The 18,867-nt window shown below is 38.6% G+C and overlaps 2 protein-coding genes across 5 annotated transcripts; one reads left to right on the top strand and one right to left on the bottom strand.

The window, feature by feature from the left end:
- The first annotated feature begins 1,374 nt into the window (after window positions 1-1,374).
- Window positions 1,375-7,702, top strand: TRMT13 (tRNA methyltransferase 13). Of its 2 annotated transcripts, XM_054638646.2 has the most exons (11): window positions 1,378-2,029; window positions 2,351-2,397; window positions 2,477-2,543; window positions 3,368-3,430; window positions 3,553-3,622; window positions 4,056-4,162; window positions 4,460-4,627; window positions 4,904-4,976; window positions 5,643-5,717; window positions 6,593-6,998; window positions 7,292-7,702. In XM_054638646.2, exons 1-11 carry the CDS (start codon window positions 1,709-1,711, stop codon window positions 7,485-7,487), a joined length of 1,593 nt encoding a protein of 530 aa, XP_054494621.2. In that variant the 5' UTR covers window positions 1,378-1,708; the 3' UTR covers window positions 7,488-7,702. The 2 variants fall into 2 exon arrangements, with proteins under 2 accessions (XP_077038283.1, XP_054494621.2); XM_077182168.1 differs by lacking the exon at window positions 5,643-5,717 and having other exon boundaries at window positions 1,375-2,029.
- On the bottom strand, window positions 7,128-18,558 carry LRRC39 (leucine rich repeat containing 39). Of its 3 annotated transcripts, none has more exons than XM_077182171.1 (9): window positions 17,435-18,558; window positions 15,120-15,312; window positions 14,168-14,273; window positions 12,794-12,950; window positions 12,108-12,244; window positions 10,550-10,695; window positions 10,026-10,178; window positions 8,839-8,978; window positions 7,128-7,824 (listed from the first exon to the last, which is right to left on the bottom strand). In XM_077182171.1, the coding sequence occupies exons 2-9, from the start codon at window positions 15,242-15,244 to the stop codon at window positions 7,769-7,771; spliced, it is 1,020 nt and encodes a 339-aa protein (XP_077038286.1). In that variant the 5' UTR covers window positions 15,245-15,312; window positions 17,435-18,558; the 3' UTR covers window positions 7,128-7,768. The 3 variants fall into 3 exon arrangements, with proteins under 3 accessions (XP_077038286.1, XP_077038284.1, XP_077038285.1); XM_077182169.1 differs by having other exon boundaries at window positions 7,128-8,978; window positions 17,435-17,480; window positions 18,017-18,558; XM_077182170.1 differs by having other exon boundaries at window positions 7,128-8,978; window positions 17,435-17,476; window positions 18,017-18,558.
- Between the last annotated feature and the right edge of the window lie 309 nt (window positions 18,559-18,867).

Genomic DNA, 18,867 nt, shown 5'->3' with positions numbered 1-18,867 from the left:
TCAATGCTACCCAAGCCAGCTGGGGTGGATTGATGGCTGGGATAAGATGCCTGCTTGGGCTGCTATCCCATTAGCTGATTAGGCATTGGGAGTTCCCCTTTAGACTGCTCACTCCCTGATGGACTCCAGTGCGTTTCCAGTTTCCAGGCTCCTCCTGACACAGGCTGCAGCTCAGCACACACCTCTAACTGAACTGCTTCTGCTCAGAGGGAAGCACCACCACCACTGCCACCAGCAGCAGAATCTGACCAAAACTGCTGTACTGCTATACAAACAAATCTCTACCCAACAACAGCATAACCAATCTCAGCATCATGCTGGGGGGATAACAAAGAAGAGATGACAAAGTCTGCAGCAGTGGGAACTCATTGTGATTTTCCCTGAGAAAGATTATTTTTTTACTCCCAATTTAGAACCTTGAACTAAAGGTATTCCTAAGCTCTAACTCATGTTCCCCTGAGCATCTCCAAATACTTTAAATATGCAAACTTGCTAAGACCCATCAACAGCCAAACTAAAATAGAGGTCTAAAAAAGGCTGGGGGAATGGGGGAAAAGAGTGGAAAACCACAATACCAAACCAACTAAGTTACTAAAAAAATTGTATAAAAAATAAACTAAGGTCAAACGGCAAACACTAAAATCCCACTTTGATTTTCCTTTTTCTACTTCCATAAAATGAAATTCAGATAATACCTAATGAATTACAGAAATATGATTAATTTACAAACCTTTTTATGAACAGGATTAGAAATTGACAGTAGTTCAATATTCACTCGAACATTTAATCTCCTGTTAAAAAAAGATGAAACTCAGTAATAAATCAAGAAAACATTCTCCAAATAAGATGTGTTCATAGTCGCATTAAAGGAATCAATGACATCTCAAAAATAAAAATTTAGGCAGAAACATTAAGAAAGTTTCCACCGATAACTACACTTAAAATATAAGAGTTTCAGTCACTGTAGCTCCTCAGTCAGAGCTGGATTTTTGCTGCTTGCTTGTTATCCACCAGACTTTAAATGGCAAGGCAGAAATTTTGAAACTGTCCAGAAACTAGAACTTTTGTAAAAGCCTGTTGAAATTTATTAACGATTACTCAAACTCCTGATAATCATTTATCCAGTGCTACCTTGTCTTAAGTGATTTCTTATCCGGTACTAAGTCACTTATATTACCACGCACACCACAGACATCAGTCTTTCCGTGCCTTCTTACGCTGCCTAACCCCGACAGGACCCACAGTGCCGAAATTCATCTATTTTGAAGGGACGCTTCACACACGGAATATCTGGGCTTTCCCAGGCACCACTGCCTCGCACAGGTGGCTCAACCCGCGGTTCCCTGGGCCGCGGGGCGCTGAGGAGGAGCCGCGCCTCAGGAGGCCGCGGAGCGGCGGGTACGGCGGGGGAGAGGCGGGAGCGCCCGCGGGCAGCGCCGAGGCCCGGGAGACGCCAACGGCCCCGGCCCTCGGGTCGCCTCAGCCCCGGGCACAGCGGCGCTTCCGCCGAGCCACGGCGAGCTCGCTCCGCTGCCAGCGCCCCGCCGGCTTCGCTCCCTTGGCGAGGCACCCACGGCGACCGCCCGGCCCTCACCGGCTGCCCCAGACAGGTCCCTCCCTCACCGCGCGGGTGCCCGCAGCAACCCCGAAGCGCAGCACCGCAGAGCGCTGCCCAGCGGCGCTGAGAGCAGGCAGGAGAAAAGCGCCTATGGCTCGCAGCCCCTCTGAGGAGCACAAAGAAGCTCCCGCACAGCCAGACCGCACTCACCGCTCCTCGCAGCCACAGCCCCGCACTCGCACCGACACCGCCCGGTCGAAGATCCGCTCCGCCGCCATCTTGCTCCCGCCCGCGGGGAGGGGCCTCAAGATGGCGGCGCGGGGGCCGCCGGGAGCGGCGATGGCGATGGCGGCGCCGGAGCCGCAGCCGCAGCCAGGGCGTTGCGCTTACTTTGTGCTGAGGAAGAAGCGCTTCTGCAGGATGATCCCCGCGCCCGGCAGGCGCTTCTGCGGCGAGCACGGGCACGAGGAGGTGCAGGGACCCCTCGGGCTGGGAGGGTGGGCGGGCTCGGGGTGGCTCCGCTCTCGTGGCACGGCTGGAGAGGCAGCGCCGGTGCTTCCCTTGAGCCTCGGTGTGCCGGGCACTCGCCCCAGCCCAGCAGTAGCCCTCACCTTGCATTAAAAGTTTATTCGTTTAGGAGCCAGTCAAGTATTAAGTTCTCGTCTCCGTTTCTCCGTTCCGGTTAAGTCACTTATTCTGAATAGATGTTTTATGAAGCTGATGCCCCTCAGGCTTCTTTAAAACACAAAACTGAATGCATGCTGAAGTGTTTTCTAAAACTTTTCTAACTAGGAACAAAATGACAGGAAAAGAATTCCGTGCCCTCTTGATCCAAAACAGTGAGTATATGTAAATACTTTTCCCATTCTTTGTCAGTATTCACATGATACTTACTTTTCTCTCCATTTGGCTTTTTAGCACTGTATATGAAGACCAACTACAAAAGCACTTAAAAAAATGTAACTCAAGAGAGAAGCCAAAGCCTGTAAGTGCAGTGCAATTTCAGCACTTCCTCTCGGATTTAAGACCTTAAACATTCCAGCCCTGCAGAGAATTTTCTGTGCTGACAGCAGCTGTGAGCTGCGGGGCAGCAGGTCTAGCAAAGCACTGCTGTGAGGCAGGATGGAAGCTCTAGGAGTACTTGCTGAAATGCAACTCACATTCCAGTCCCCTCATATTCTCTGCCCCTTCTCACTGTAATTTGGTACAGTTTTTCAGTTCTTGGTTACAAATAAAAATGTTGAATTCGTTTTTCTCAGAAATATACACAGGGAAGAGGCTCTCCCAGTGCCATTCATTTCAGAGGCTGGGGGAGAGGCTGTCCTGGGAGAGCAGAACCTGCAGAGAAGCTCTGGGTATCCCAGCCAGCTGCCCACTCCAGCCAGGCTGGCAGGGAGCCACGGAGAGCTTGGCTGGCAGCTGCTGAGGGAAGCCACAGCACATGTGTTTAAAATGCTCTTTCAAGAAAGCAGAGGATGGCTTCTTTATTGCCTGCCTTGCTGCCTTTTTAGAATTGCACCTTTAGTATTCCCTGGGAAACCTGAAAATGGTCTCTGGAATCTGTCTAGTAAGCCCTCATTGCTTAACTTCTATGAGCATGTTCAATCTTGTAAAACTGTGTCAGAATAGTCATTTCTGGCTGGGTGTCAGGATCAGACTATAGGAAGGAAAATTACTTGGAAAATCTTACTTTGCAGTGGATTCCTATTACTACATACCTTACCATAAGAACACTGAAGAATTTAGCCATTTGCTTCCTGGTAATTACCTGAATCAAATTTATTTTCTTCTCTTTTTTATTTTTTTAAGGTCTACTTTGTTCAAGATATTAATGCTGGTTTAAAAGATGTAGCAGAAATACCAGAAAAACAAGTGAGTACATTATTTGGTTTTAGGTTCAGTCCTTACATTACATGTTGCAATTTATGACTACAAAGATACAGAAAATTTCCTAGGTCTGATATTTATTGGTGTCACTTTTTGTCCCTAAAAAGGTTCCTCTATCTTCTCTATCTATCGAAGAGCTGCAGAATTTAATTACCAGGTTGAAAAAAGCAAGTAATGGTGAGTTTAATACTAAATACTAAATATAAGATGTTTTAAATTTAATTGATTAAATATTTCATTGTTATTTTTGTTGTTAGATACCTGTAAAAATATGAGATAGGTGCCATAAAACACATCTGAAATTATTATCAGGCAGACCTCTAATAGCTAAATTTTACTGCAAAAAGTAAACTAGATTAAAAGAATGATAAAACTCCAATCCTGTGTTCCCTTCCTTTTGTTTTTCTTTTTTTTTTTTGTCACTCACATACCACTACAGATAACAATACAGCTCTGTTATGAACATATGATGATAGCTTTACACTCCCAGCAGACTGTTTTGTTAGTGCTACAAACTGAGCTCATGTCACAATTGTAATCATGGGTGTTACAAACTGGGAACCCTTGGAAACTCAAAAGCTATACCTAAAAGTTTTGCATTTGCCTCCAGGCCTGGAACTCCATCTTGAGGAACAAATACTGTCCCACCAGGCTTTACAAGAAGCCTTAAGTGACCCAAAGAATGGGGAATCTGCTTTCAAACACCTGAAACAACAGGTTTGGTCTGATTTACTAGTAACTATAGAGGAGTTTGGACATGGAGTAGTGCTGCTGTAAATTTGAGTGACTGGGTGCATAATTCCAGCTGCTTCCCACAGAGGAAATGTGATACAGTAAAACAGAAGATATAATCCCTTTCCTCTGTACACACATCATCTTTTCCCTAATCCCTCACTGAAAGCAAGGCTTAAAAAGTCTTCTCCAGTTTGGTGAAGGAATAATTTTTCTATAAGGCATTACAAAACACAGGGTACATATTTTCTTGTTTCACAAATAATCTTTTGATGTTTGTAGGCTTCTATTTTAGGTAACATGGAAAGATTGCATTTACTTGGTCCAGGAAGGTGTTTTGTTGAGTTTGGAGCTGGGAGAGGAAAGCTTTCTCATTGGGTTGATATTGCCTTAGAGAAGGTTGAAAGTGTTCAGTTTTTGCTTGTGGAAAGGGCAACCACAAGATTCAAGGTAAGAGGATATTGTTACATTAGTAAAGTATAATTTTTAAACCATTGCCATTGAAGCTGTTAGTATTCATTTTTTTTATCCTCAGTACATTTAAATTTTGCAAGTTACACATTCCATACTTCACCAATAGCAAATTTATTAGAAAAAAATCCTGATGTTTAATGTTGGAAATTCAAATGTTGACTTGACAAAAAAAAAAGTCTGACATTAATACCTGGAGCAAAATTATAGTTATTAGTGGCCAGCCCTATGCAATCTCTCGTTCTCTTTAAACAGGTGGATGGAAAACACAAAAGGAGAGATTCTATATTTGAGAGGCTTCAAGTAGACATTCAGCACTTATGTTTAAGTAAGTTCCTTCTTGGCCTGTGTCATTCTGAAGTAGAGGCTTATTTTTAAATTTTGAATTGGGGTTCCAGTCAGTTTGTAACATGCTTAAATATTGGTTCTGAAGATTATTCTCAGTGGTTGCTTGGACATGTTGATGCTGTATCTATGTATACACATATATACATACAGGCATGTGTGAATGAATTTACATAAATACACATAGACATATATTTTAAATGGAGTTTTAAAGTTTTCTACTTTTTATACACTCATAGGAACATCATTATAGGTGAGAAAGTACCAACACAAATACATTTTGAAGGTTTTTTAGCACTTGCAGAATTCAACACGTTTGCATTGTTTGTTTTATGTGTAGAATTAAGCAAGTGATGCACTATCAATGCTACAGAATTTGTGGGAGCACCTGTCAGCAGGAGATGCATTAATGTCATATTTACCTTTCATAGGCAGTAGAGAAAGGCTGAAATGGTTAAATGTGCTTCCCAGCCACTGCATCCTACTCTTTTAATTTGTCTTAACAAAATGTGCCAATCAATGTAGTTTAGTAGTGGCAAACATTGATTTCTAAGTGTGCTGAAATTATACTATTCAGAAAAAACAGAGGTGCTGGGGTAGTTGTGGATTGGATGGGGGTTTGTTGGTTGTTTTTTTTTTTTCCCTCCAGATAAGGTACCTATTTTGGAGAAGAAAAAACTACCAGTGGTAGGAATTGGGAAGCATTTGTGTGGTGCTGCAACAGGTATGAATTACAGATGTGTGAACTGCAGAAAGTCAGGATATAAACCTTACACTCTGACTACGCTGATCTTCCAAATTGTCCTTTTAAGCTGTTCTTGCCCTCTAACCCTTTTCTGGTGAACACAGTAATTATATTCTAAATATCTCTTGACTCCAGTGGAATAGTAAAAGGACAATAGATGTAAGGATACTTTAGGCAGAAGTGCAGCCCTTCTTGCCTTTAATAGATTAGAACAGAGAACAGTGTGTGGTGGCATGTGTTTGAGAGTACTTTTTTTAGCACAGTTGTCTCTTCTTTGAGACAATTTTCGTTCTAAAATTTTATTGGCTGTCTGAATATGTATCCCAAACACAAATGAGATTGTGTTTCTCTCGTGACAACTTTAACCTAATGCAGTTTTTCTAATGTTATATGGCTACTGTGTAGAGAAAGACATCTCAAATATGACACCTTTATGGGTAGTGTGACAAAGATGGCACAGTTAAGCATTTAAGAAGTACATGTGCATATTTAATAGACTGTGTCCTAGATATCAAACTTTTAGAACAAATACTCATGTGTTTTACAGGGAGGAGATTCTCCTACAATATGCCAATTTTTTAACCAAACTATTTTAAATTCACTTTTGCAGAACAAATATTTCAGAGGATAAGCTCTTAGAAGCTCCAGAGAAACCACATTTAGGGTTTTCCTGTTTTCAAAGCATGTTTGTAATTTTTAGTTATCATTGAACTTGCTTTTTGGCTTAGTTTGTGATGTGTAATTTTATTTTTCTTTGTGGGAAGCACATTCCCAACCATGATACAGCCTGTATAAATAATGGCATGGTAGTTATGGATATTTTTGTTGAGGGGGATGTATTTGTTCATTCCCAGATCTTGCTTTGAGATGCTTGGTTGAAAGTTACACCACTTGCTGTGATGGGAAAGATGAAGAGCCTGCACCAAAACGCTGCAGGGCTGCTCAGACAGAGGTGGCTCCTCACAAATCAGCTGGTAATGAAAGCACCACAGAAGACCATAAGCCTGTAGCTGGAATTGTTATTGCTCTGTGTTGCCATCACAAGTGTGACTGGACACATTATGTAGGCAGAGAGTTCTTTAAATCAGTAGGACTGGGACCAGTAGAATTCCATTATTTTCAGAGAATGAGTAGTTGGGCCACTTGTGGCATGCAAGAAACCACAGGCAAAGCTTCTACAAGTGAAGACCAAACTAATGACACAGAAGAACATGAGCACACACTCAGCAGGACAGCAAGTGGTTCTGACACTTTACAAGGGTATGTACGTTTTTTTCCTAGCAAATGGACTCCAGCAGAAAAGCTCTGTATAGTGGCACATTAAATTGTTTTGTGTCCTCAAAAGGACTAATTTTGCAGAAACATTTAATAATTAAACTAATAGACATATTTTACTTTAAAAATATTATTTTCATGGACATACATTTCAAAATATTTCAACAGTCACGCTTACCTGACTGAAATGAACTTACAATGATTTCAGTAGTTTTTCTAAGCTTAACTACAAATGCTAATTACCAAAACTCTTTCCTTCCCTCCTTTATGTGGAACAGGATACTGAGTGTTGAGGAGAGGAAGGAGCTGGGCTGCCTCTGCAAACGGCTGATTGATCACGGGCGGATTGAGTATTTACAACAGCAAGGATACAAGGCTGCACTGCAGTATTACACAGAGTCTGCTGTGTCCTTGGAGAATGTCCTGTTGACAGCTGTCCCAAAGCCTTCTGTGATACCAGAGCCAACTAAATAACAGGAGATAGATTTGGAATTGGTGGGGAAAAAAACAAACCCTATAAAACTCATCTGGGTTTTTATAAAAACTACTTCGTTTCTTACAAAAAAAAACCTTTATCATTTTTCCTGTACCCAAGAAAAGGTCTTATATTTTCCAGTTTCACTGGGAATTACAAATATGCAAACCAATTCTCATCAATGGAAAAATAAAATCCCTAAGAATATTTGAAACCTGTTGTAGCCTCTTTGCTGTGAAGAAGTGTATTTGATATTTTCTTCCATTCACAATTACATTCTTTATTCATTAGGATTCATGACAGGAGGAGAACCAGAAGTAAAACTTTCCACATTTCCTAAAAGACAACAGAATAAAATAAGTTGACATACTTTATTCTCACTTTGAAGTTCAGAATAGCTTTGTATTTCCTCTTAAAATATTTAAGTAGGCCTAAGTACTTTGATCAGCCTGTGCTGCTAGAGAATCTATTCAGAAAGAAAACTTATGTCTAAAGTGTCATCTTGGGATATTTTTGCTAATTTGATAATCCGTTCATGAAATATTGATAAGAAAAAAACTGGCTTAGTGTTCTAAAACAAGAGCATTACATTCATTTTTTTAAGCCTTCATAAAACACAGAATAAAGATCAGAGAGATCATTTTATATCTGCAGTGAAGTGCTTGCTGCAAGTAACAGCTGCCAACTGAATATCTGTTCCAAAGTGCTTATTTGGGTCTCTTACTGCAGCATTAAAGCTGTTACCCCAGAGACAATGAACAGCAAATTTCTGTCATGTTTTAGAAATGGGATGAAACTGGGGGTGTTTGTTTAAGTGACTGTATTTTGTGTCAGGGAAAGCAAGTTGTGAGAAACATCTGTTCATCAGGTGTTGATAGTTCATTGCTAAAAGATGTACCTTGGGAACATAGACACTTCTTATCTTCTTCTAGAAGTACCATCTGGACAACATCCAAAAATAGGAACAGTTGAGCTTCATGAATTAAAGGATGCTAGAAGACCTTCACTATGTAAACTGATTAAATTGCAAATATGAAAGACAGTCATCAGCTTCTCTTTATCCATGGTGCAGGTAACTCAGGCACGTTTATTACAGTGCTCCATGGTTCCAGCATGTTCCTACCAGAATCTGTGCTGTTTGTTGGAGATCTACAGTGCCAACTCCTGTTAAAAGTGCCCCTGTTCTCAGTAAAAGCCTGTTTACAGATTTTTTTTTGGAAAACATTACTCATTTATTAAGAAGGTTATTCATGTTTCATTTTTATACATATCCTACATTTTATTTATCCAGTTTATCCCTCTCTTCCTCACTGTGCTGTGGAGAGATCAGAATTAATAAAAAAGCCACACCTGTATTCTTGAGTGATTCCTGGATATACATATGCATGAAGTCAATGCCAAACATTTCCTGTTGTTCCTCCTCATCTGTGTTCTCACATGGAGGGAGTGTTACCTGTAGCTCCAGTGGGTTGTCTCTGAAGTTGACAAATCTAGGAATTCACCAGAAAAGGTTAATCTTGCAGTAAGTTTTGTCCAGAGAAAATAATTCTTTTGAAATTGAATTAAGATTTCTCAAACACTATTTTAAGCAAAAGGAAATTAAGTTCTTGTTATACTAAACTCACCATTCTATCAGTAGTATTAAGTAAGCTAAGAAGATGCTTTATAACAGTAACTGATTGTGGTGGGAAAAAACACTGTGTTCCTCATCATTTTGTCTTCAGTTTCTGAGCCCACTGTCAGATGTATTGAGCTTTCACAAACAGGTGAGTGAATGAGAACAGTGCAAGTGGCTCCTCCCAGCTTTGCAAGGCAGGAGCCAGTCCTGTCTCTCTTTATTCTTGTTCATCTTTGGGCCTATGCTTGTATATATTTAGTTAAGGGTGTCCTTCCAAAAGAGCTGAGGACAGGAATTGTCTTCCTGAGTTAGGCATGATTTATGCAGACCAGCATTCTTTCTCTAAAACAGCCAGCATCCAATAATCCAAATGAAAATGCTAACAACAGGGAGGTTTCTGTCACAGTACACTAAGGAGTAGTTCAAATTCCACCAATTAAGAATTTACATTATTTTTTATGTTTCATATCAAGTACATGACAGTTTCATCCATGTCCTTAAACCTAATAAATTTTGCTTAATTCTGAATGCTTGAATTCTCAATGGCAAAATTCTACTTTTTGTCATTTTAATGCCTGCCACAGTTTTCTGCAAGCTCTTGCTGTTAGAGAGTGGTATCAAAGGGCAGTTATAGTGGGAGGGCTATGAAATGAGAAAATGTTTTACAGTCTACCTTCCATGTGAGACTGTAACTATCATAATTTATGTCTTTAACTAAGTTTCACTACACAAAGCTTACTTCACCAGATCCTTAATTGTTATGAATCTGTGTAATTATGCTGATTTATTGTATCCATGTGTACAACGGTGAAATGCCTTTTCCTCTCCCTTAGTATCACTCTGTGATCTACAACTCAAGGAGGACTTTAAAAAGTATTTTCTAGTTATTTTCATGTATATTACTGGTGCTTTTTCTTACCTCAGATTTGTCATGTCCTTCATACAAGCTGGAATATCCTTAAGTTTGTTGTTGCTAAGAACAAGAGTACTAAGGTTTTTCATATTAGCAATGGTTTCTGGCAAAGAGTTTATTTCATTCCTTTGGAGCCATAAGGTGTGGAGGTTTTCCATTCTGAAAAATAGGTATTTGTGCAATAAATCAAGATTCATAGAATTATTCCTCTCAGTCATTACTATAAAATTAATTTTTCAGCCACATAAAGGACTCATAGTGCAACAAGTCTCAAAGGAAACCCCATATCCAAGACAATCACCTCTGTTCAAAAATGTAATTGACAATACATATTTAACGTTATAGTTGATACTGAATTTATTGTTAATTGAATGGATTATTCCAGCTTATCCAAACATCACATTAGGGCTGATAAAATCTTGACTTTGGAGTGAGGTTAACAAAAAAATTCTCTTTAGAAGTAGTGTTTATTAATTAGAATTTCAATGCAGTGGAACTGAGAACTAAGATGAGCTTTGAGCTGTATTTACCTGTCAATTGCAGCAGGAAGCTCCTGGAGTCTGTTTCCCCCCATATCTAACCATTCTAGATTTGGCATGTTGAGGAGAGCTGAGGGGATGGCAGTAAACTGATTCATGCACAAATCTATGTGTGACAGCTTCTTTAAATCACTGAGCTGAAAAGAAGGGGAGATTTAATGCAGCTTTGTGTAGCTGCTGCAGCAGTACAGCAGTAATCTAAGAAACATTACAAAACATTTTGGAGCCAGTAAACACAGAATGGTGTTGAGTTCCAATAGCTGATAGTACCTGACAATAACAGTTTTGCCTGGAAGGTAGATAGGTTGGGAACTGATAAGGCAGCAGAACTTTATCTCCCACCCAGTAGTGAGTGCCATAACTGCTGACTACAATGTAGATATGCCCCAAGCCTCAAGAAAAAGAATGTTAAAGACAGCACTGTCCTTAGAATTTCATACTCCGTGCAATATGCCATTTTTCATTAGTCAAATATTTAGATTTTTATGTATCAAATTGCATGGACTATATTGTAGAGTGAACCATGACACCTTCCATGCTGTGAAGTCCACTACTCTGGCAAGACATTCTAAAAATGCAACATAGTATCATCATCATTGGTGAATGATGCCTTCAGGTGCTTTTGCAATGTTCAAGTGGTACAAAGATGTTTTCTAGCAGATCTGGTGCAATTGCCTCAACACTGAATGCCACTCAAGTGTACATAACCAAAGTTTCCCAGTGTTCACATCACTGCAGTCTCCATCAGACAGAACTATGGAAACTGCAAACTGTATCCACATAGGTTTTGTAAATTCTGGATTTTGGTTAATAGTGGATATTTCCATTTGAAGATTCTATGCTATTGCTATTTGGACTCACTCAATTTTGCAAGGCACTGATTGCTGTCAACTATTGCCATGACTGGCTTTTTAAAATAAATTAAAACAAGTAAATATGGTTACATACTTGTCATCTCTATCTAAGAGACTAATAGTTACAGATGCAGGTCTCACATTTTGGTCTGTTCATATTAAAGTTCAATAGTAGGTGAGTAGTTGTTTTCATTCTCTCATACTTGTTTTCAACATTTGAGAACAATTGTTCACCTCTGCACAGGCAGTTGTATAAATCACACAACCTCTTTTCAGATCTAGCTGTTCTGGCAAAAATGCTTACAGCTGTCTCCTGGCATGAGCTATGAATTTGTAGTCTAAACCATAAAAGAGAACTTCTCTGTGCTAAGGCATCAGATTCTTAGTGGGGTGAATAAGTGACAATATCCAGCCTAAACAAATTGATATGGAGTGTGTCACTGCCCCCAGTGCACTGCCAAGTCATTTATCTGGCCAAAATAAAGACTGGCTCCTTCAGCTACTCAGGTGTGTCTATGTGCTTCTCATGTGGCTTCACTTTGACCAGTCATGGAAATATTGTTCACATCAGTGTGGAGTACTGTGAAATCACAGCTTCACAGCAAATCTGAAAACAGAAATGCAACATGTAATGATAATTGGCTTTGGATAAATCAAAAATATGCGTGAAACAAAACTAAACAGTCTGTCAAAACCTGAGGAGGAAGATCACAGATACTTCTGTTGACAGCCAGTTCCAATCTTTCCAGACTGATGCAATTACATATTTCCTTAGGAACGGATTTTATTCTGTTGTAACTGAGAAGCAGCTCTTGGAGGCTGGTCAGCTGGCCTGCAGAGAGCACAAATGAGAAATGTTAATCTTTATTCTATTTGAAGCACTGTTATTTGTTTTGCCTTATCCTTTTACTGTTATAAAAATTCTCTGTGTTCTCACGAAACCAAACAAAAAAAAATCACCAAACTGCAAATAGCAGCACCTCAGGACTCTTTAGTACAGGACTGCAATGTAGTGGAGTGCTTCAAGGAAAAACCCAAAACCAAAAAATTGTGCCTAGGCTACTCCTGCCATGGACTCAGACCATGCAGTCTGTTTTTCAGTATCACTTGGCTGCATTCTGATGTCTAGTCCCTGCTCTGCAAACAGGTCCTTTTTTTGTCATGGGGAGCTTTCATAGTGATATGTGTCTTCCATCCAGCCCCATTTTTAGTTTAGAGGGAATTTATGGTTTGGAGATCTCTATCTCACTCAGATTTAAATAATCTGTTTTCGTACTACCCAATAGGATTATTAGACAAGCAAAGGGCACAAAAATGGTACATTTGTGTGAGACCAATTTTCTTGGAAAAGCAGCTGAAAATAAAAGAAAGCACAGCTCACCAATTTCTTTAGGTACACTTTCAATTGAGTTCCGGGATAGATCCAGAACAACAAGGCTGTGAAATCTTCCAATAAACTGAGGAATTTTCTGCAAACTAGTTCTGTGAAGCTGCCATTCCTGGAGATGGATTAGTTTCAATAAGCATGAAGGTAATGTCTACAACAAGAAATACAAACCAGAAGAAATTCAGCTTAGAATACAAGCTTGAGGCAGAAGTTTTATTTGAAACACTAAAAGCCTGTACTTTTTTTTTAAGCTATACTGTAATATGTAGGTTACAAAATGAATGGTGATAACTAAAATATGCTAGAAATAGCAAGCATAACTGATATGATTTTACTAACATACATATTAGGAAAAGGTTTACATTTTATAAAGGTTTACATCAATATATTAGGAAAGGGTTCTTCCCCCAGGGGGTGGTTGGGCAGTGGAACAGGCTCTCCAGGGCAGTGGGCACAGCACCCAGCCTGACAGAGTTCAAGAAGGGTTTGGACAATGCTCTCAGGCACAGGGTGTAACTCTTGGAGATGGTGCTGTGCATAGTCAGGAGTTCGACTCAATGGACTCAGCATATCCCATGATTCCATGATCCCCAAGTGAACACCAGTGTGGGTTGTCTTCTGATCACAGATGGAACCTGCCCTCTCTTGGCTCCCAGGATTTACATACCTGCACTGTCATGGACAAGTTTCAGGCTTGTTTTTGTTTGTTTCTTTTTCTTTTTTTTATTTTTTTTTTAATTCAATATAACTGAAGATGAAACTGCCCTAAATAGATTTTTGCACAGAGGGCTGGGTCTGGCTGTCATGTTCTCACTGGTCTCAACACAAACTAATTCTCATGACTTTCTGGGAGCTGGTCAGTGCATTTCTGCATGGCTCAGAGCACAGATGGCCTTCACTCTGCCAGCATTAACAGCAGATTAGCTCTGCACATGAGAAACACCAGTTATAGTGTTCTGGGAATCTACTGGCTCATTTTCACTCTTAGAAAGAGAAAACAAACAGTAAGAAATATCTTCATGCACCCAAACACAGAGGGTTTTCATCTTGATACATTTCAGTAGTTCTGGTGTGTGAATGTTAAATGAGAATTTACATAATGAAAATCATACTCTGCAGTGAAAATAATTTCTAATGCAGAAAAATCTTTTGGGCTTTGTTTTTGCAGAGTAATGTTTAACATTCAGGACTAAGAACCCCCAGCTTGCTTTTACACTCACAACAGTGTGTCCCAATTCACTGTTAGCAAAGCACAGTGAGCAGTTAATAGAACACAAATAGTACCACTGTAAGTGTAAAGTTGTAAGCAGTAGTCTTCTAATGCATGAGTCATTCAACACAAGCAGCATTCATTCCTATCAACCCTACCTTCCATTCTTCCTCCTCTATCCTTAAAATTGCTCTTCCACCTTCATTAATAACTTTTTCTTTGAGCTTTGCTAAAGCAGCTCTCTCCTCCCAGACAAGCAGTAGCCTACAAGGGAAAAAAGATCTGCCAGTGGTGCCACAATGAATACAGCCAATAATTCCTGTCCTATCTATTTTCTGGAAAAAGACACAAGCACCTTATTGTCAAATAGCATTAATTTTATCTGGATGTTAATATACTATCAGTTGGAGGGAAAAAAAGCCCTAAATGTTTGGCTAAGGTAATTTATAGGAATTCTATTTTACAGTTCTTTAAATTTACATTCAGAAGGAGGACATAATTCACTTTCAACACGTTGCAGCAGGGCCACAGAATATAAAGTCATGTGGAATTAAGTTCTAAAGCATATTTTGAAGCAGACTCCTAAAATGAAAGCCTTCCAGTCCATCACATATAAGTGCAAGAAACTAGGTCAATCAGTGTCTTTTAGCTTGATTTCCAAAGGGTACCTACACAAGAGTTATGATAAGGTCATTCTCTGTCTTTCTGCTTGTATTCTCCCTGAATAACTTTTGAATTTGTTGTTCCACTTCAAACACATCTGATAAATTAGGAGTACCAAAAATAGTATCCTAAATCTCATAGAATTGCTGGCCAAACAGAAGACCAAGCAACCCCGTTAATACCTCAATGGAGAAGAAAGCATAACAAATCTTCACTGGTTAGAATATTTACAGAGTAGAGGATTTTAGCATCTGAGTTCAGGGGATTTATTCTGTATATTAATATTTTTATCACAGACACTAGATAAATTCTAATCACTGGGAATCCTGCTGGAGTAACAACTAAGGAATTAGAGTCTGCATGAGTTTGAAGAAACCAATTGCAGTCATCTGAAATGTAACATAAGGTCTGGCTTTTCACATACTTGAAGAGTTACAATGTACCTACCTTCCCGCAGACCTCTGCCTGAACTCCTTTTCTCTCTGTAATTCTTCATTTATCTTGTGTATTCTCACTTCCCAGAGCGTCTTCACAGCAGAGAATGTTCCCAGGCAAACTGCAGTTTCAGCCATGATCCTTTACATGCTCAGATTTGCTTGCAGGAATCTGACTGAATTTCAGGCTCAATGCACCACTTCAGCTATGGGTTACCAGATGGGGACAGTGACATGAAAACTAAAATACTGCAATACCCACTTCATTATGTTATCAAATGAGTTAATATAAAGAACTGACAGGATTTTATCAACTGCTTTCTCTGTGTAAAAATAGATAATTGCACCTAGTTGCATTTTATTATAATAAGAAATGGTATTTTTTGCAATCTCTGCATTCTTATTCAGTGAACACTGCTTCTCTCATTCCTTCAATGGAAGGCTAAGTGTTGACCATAATTATTAAATGTAGATTTGAGCATTCATTCCCATGCCAGGAAGACATTAAACTGTTACCTGCAATCTAAGGCAGTTCAATTCTGATAGCTGCATTCTGACATCTACCTGATATAGATACTTGTCACTGAAGGAGTTTTGTACTTTAAAGAAACTGAACTGTTCCTGGAAATTAATTAGTATACTTTATTTCCATTCATTTTCTTCATAGCTTAACTCAGTACAATGCATTTTATAGTTAGTAATGCATCCTTTTCCTTTAGGAAAATGCATTTAAATCCTTCTGATTTCTCTTTGAATGTTTGTGTATCCCTAAGTGTCAGAATTCCCATTTAAAATGAAACTCACTCTAAAGTATTGAAATTATGTATCCTTTGTGAGATAATTAATACATATTGTCCTGAAGAGCAGCAAGATAGGATTCTCACTCATTCCAATCACTGCATCCCTCTAAAAACCATTCTTATTGCCATTACTGGAGCCAAGATACTGATAATCAGATAAGCTTGCAGGGCTAAACTTCATACCAGCAGCAGTGTACTCTGAACACTGATGATCTGAATGCTCCCTTTCTAACTTTTTACTGATACTTGTAGTGGCAAGTAAGAGAAATGTCCTATATATGCTTTAAATTAAAAAAGTAAGGATAAGTTTCTTCCAAACAAGCAGGTAGGTAACAACAAAAGAGGAATTTCATGTCTTTTCATACATATATTTCCCTATAATAGCTGCAGGTCTGTCTTTTAGAACCAATCTTTTCTTTCATATCTATTTCTGTTATAATTCTGTGTAGCCTGGATAAACCACAATTGCTTGGTGACCATTTTTGTGCTCAAACTGGCAATCATTCTATTTTATGTTTACATGTCCTTTGCTAACATACTTATTTGTAAAGTCCAAAATTAAGTTAAAATGTGTAGGCAAATAAAATGTAAAATGTCAGGATTGCTTCCTGTTGTAAAGACAGCACAAAATCAAATTATAAAGCTTGCATAAAGAAGAATCTGGTCTAATACACTAATATTTATGATTCTTATGTGTTCTTTGCTTGTTAAGGAAAAATGGCAGGATTTGACAAGTGACACAAATGGCAACCCCAGTGTGGCAGTGCAGTCTGGCCTTTGGGTTCCTACAGAGGGATTGGATTTTTTCCTGTAAAGAGAGGACTGTATATTTATTCCCTCCCCCATATAAATGTGATCACATTTACTAGTTTGAAGGATCAGCTTCTCTTTCAGTGGTCAGAGTAACTACCCTTCCCAGTTCCCATCCCAACAAGCACAGAAAGGCTATATATGCATGAGGTTTTTGCTCCAGTCAGTGGTTACAATTCAAATTGCCAGATTTTTTTCAAGATTAAATTTCTATTGAGATCAAGTGATTAACTAATCTATCATTTCTTGTTGTTAAGAGATATTTTTTGAACTACAAGCCCTCTTAGGTAGAAAACCAGAAATCTTTTTATATAAATTGTGCAGAAAAGAGACATTTGTTAATAGTTGTACTACCAAACCCACTATCATACTGTACAGTCAAACCAATACTTATTTCTAGTAAAGCTTACCCTGGGCAACTCTCATTTGCATATCATTCAACAAATACTACCTTAGAACCATGAAATATCAAAGGACCTAAGTATATGACTATTTTCAGGATGATTTCATCATGTAACTGGATTCCATCAAAAAGGTCTTGTTCTTAGATATTATTCATCAAGAAAATAATAACCACAATAATCTTGCCATCACAGCCAACAATTCAGAAGTGAATTCCCAAGCGTGGCTGTAAAACAACTGCAAATTCACTCCCAAGTAATCAGATCTCCCAACAACTTCACCTCCAAGCATCAGAAAGAGTTTAACAACAACTCACCTTAATTATTTGGTGTTTTCAAGGATTTTCTGAGACTCATTGCTTTCTGGACAAGAGCAGAGACAAATTATGAATCTTGTCTGCATTACCAAAGCCATTTAAAACTCTCACTCAGACTCCAATGCAATGTCAGTCTAGTTCTAATTTTAACCTATGCTGAGAATAGAAGGCATCACATGAGGCATTTTGCAACCCCCCCAAGCATTTACCACTGTTGAAGCCTTCCCAGTTTGTTGAGTGTGACTGGGCTTCCCTAAATTGGACTCCCATTAACAGAAATTGTGAACAAAGAACAAAGGGATATTGTTATGCTATACAATAAGTCGGTTTTGAATTAAAAATTACAATCATAAACAAAAAAGGCTAGTAGTGAATTAAAAATTACTGTTTTCTTCAGTAATGTTTCTCTGCAAGGTAACTGAGCTTCAAAGTGCTATTAAACAGCCACATTGACTAAACAGACAAGAAAAGGTATTACATCACCAAGTATTTTACTCATTACTTTTGCCAATGCTGAAGAATTCTCTTGCTGAAGAATTTTACTGCAAATTTTAAAAGTCCAGACAGAAAAGTAATCTTTACCAGGATGTGCAGAGGGGTTATTACTCATCCCTTTTCATGGCTCCAATCATGAAAAATATTTAACATTCTATTTCTTCAAATAGCCCTTGGAGAAGATAAAAGGAGAACAAATCTGTCATAATCTTTTACTTCAATCAAATGGGAGGAGAGACAATAATAACTACAAGGTCACTATTTGAGGCAGAAGCCATAAAACTGGATAGTTCAAACCAATTGAGCTAGAGTATAAAATGTGAAGATGAAATTTTAAAAGTATCATTAATTTGGTTATAACTCTATTACACAGAACTTTATAATAAAAAACCTCAGCCCTCTCCAGTCCACAAACAACTAAATACATGAATACCATTACCTACTTAAAAAGACACTAAGTGCTTTAGCTTTCAATCTTCTCCTTGTGTAGGTAAAATTATTCTGTCTTAAGTATTTCAAAGTAATTTTATTGCTTTCTTTCATATACTTCTATCTTCTCAATTTATTTTCTCAGTGATCATCAGATTAAAAAATATCCTAAGCCTTCAGACTAAGTCCTTACCACAACAATATACTTGTAGAAAAGTAGACATTAGGCTGTGTTCTTCTGGTAGCCTTGAGTACAGTATGTTCTTTAAGGCAAGAAGAAAGAGTTTGAGTCACCCATACAGGACTGCCTGCATAAAATTCACAAATAAAAACAATATTTTGTGGCTTTACATTTTTTATTAGGAATAAATAAATCTGATAAAAATGAAATGGGTGATAAACATGATATAACAGTCAAACTTTGCAAGAAATGACCTTTATATAAAAGACCCTTATAGCACAATAGAAATATTAATAGCACCTTACATGGATGCGCCACACTCCATACA

The sequence above is a fragment of the Agelaius phoeniceus genome, chromosome 8, assembly GCF_051311805.1.
Source record: "Agelaius phoeniceus isolate bAgePho1 chromosome 8, bAgePho1.hap1, whole genome shotgun sequence".
In the NCBI taxonomy this organism is placed as follows: Eukaryota; Metazoa; Chordata; class Aves; order Passeriformes; family Icteridae; genus Agelaius; species Agelaius phoeniceus.
The sequence above is the reverse complement of the archived record's forward strand: the minus strand, read 5'-3'. Positions and strand labels throughout refer to the sequence as shown.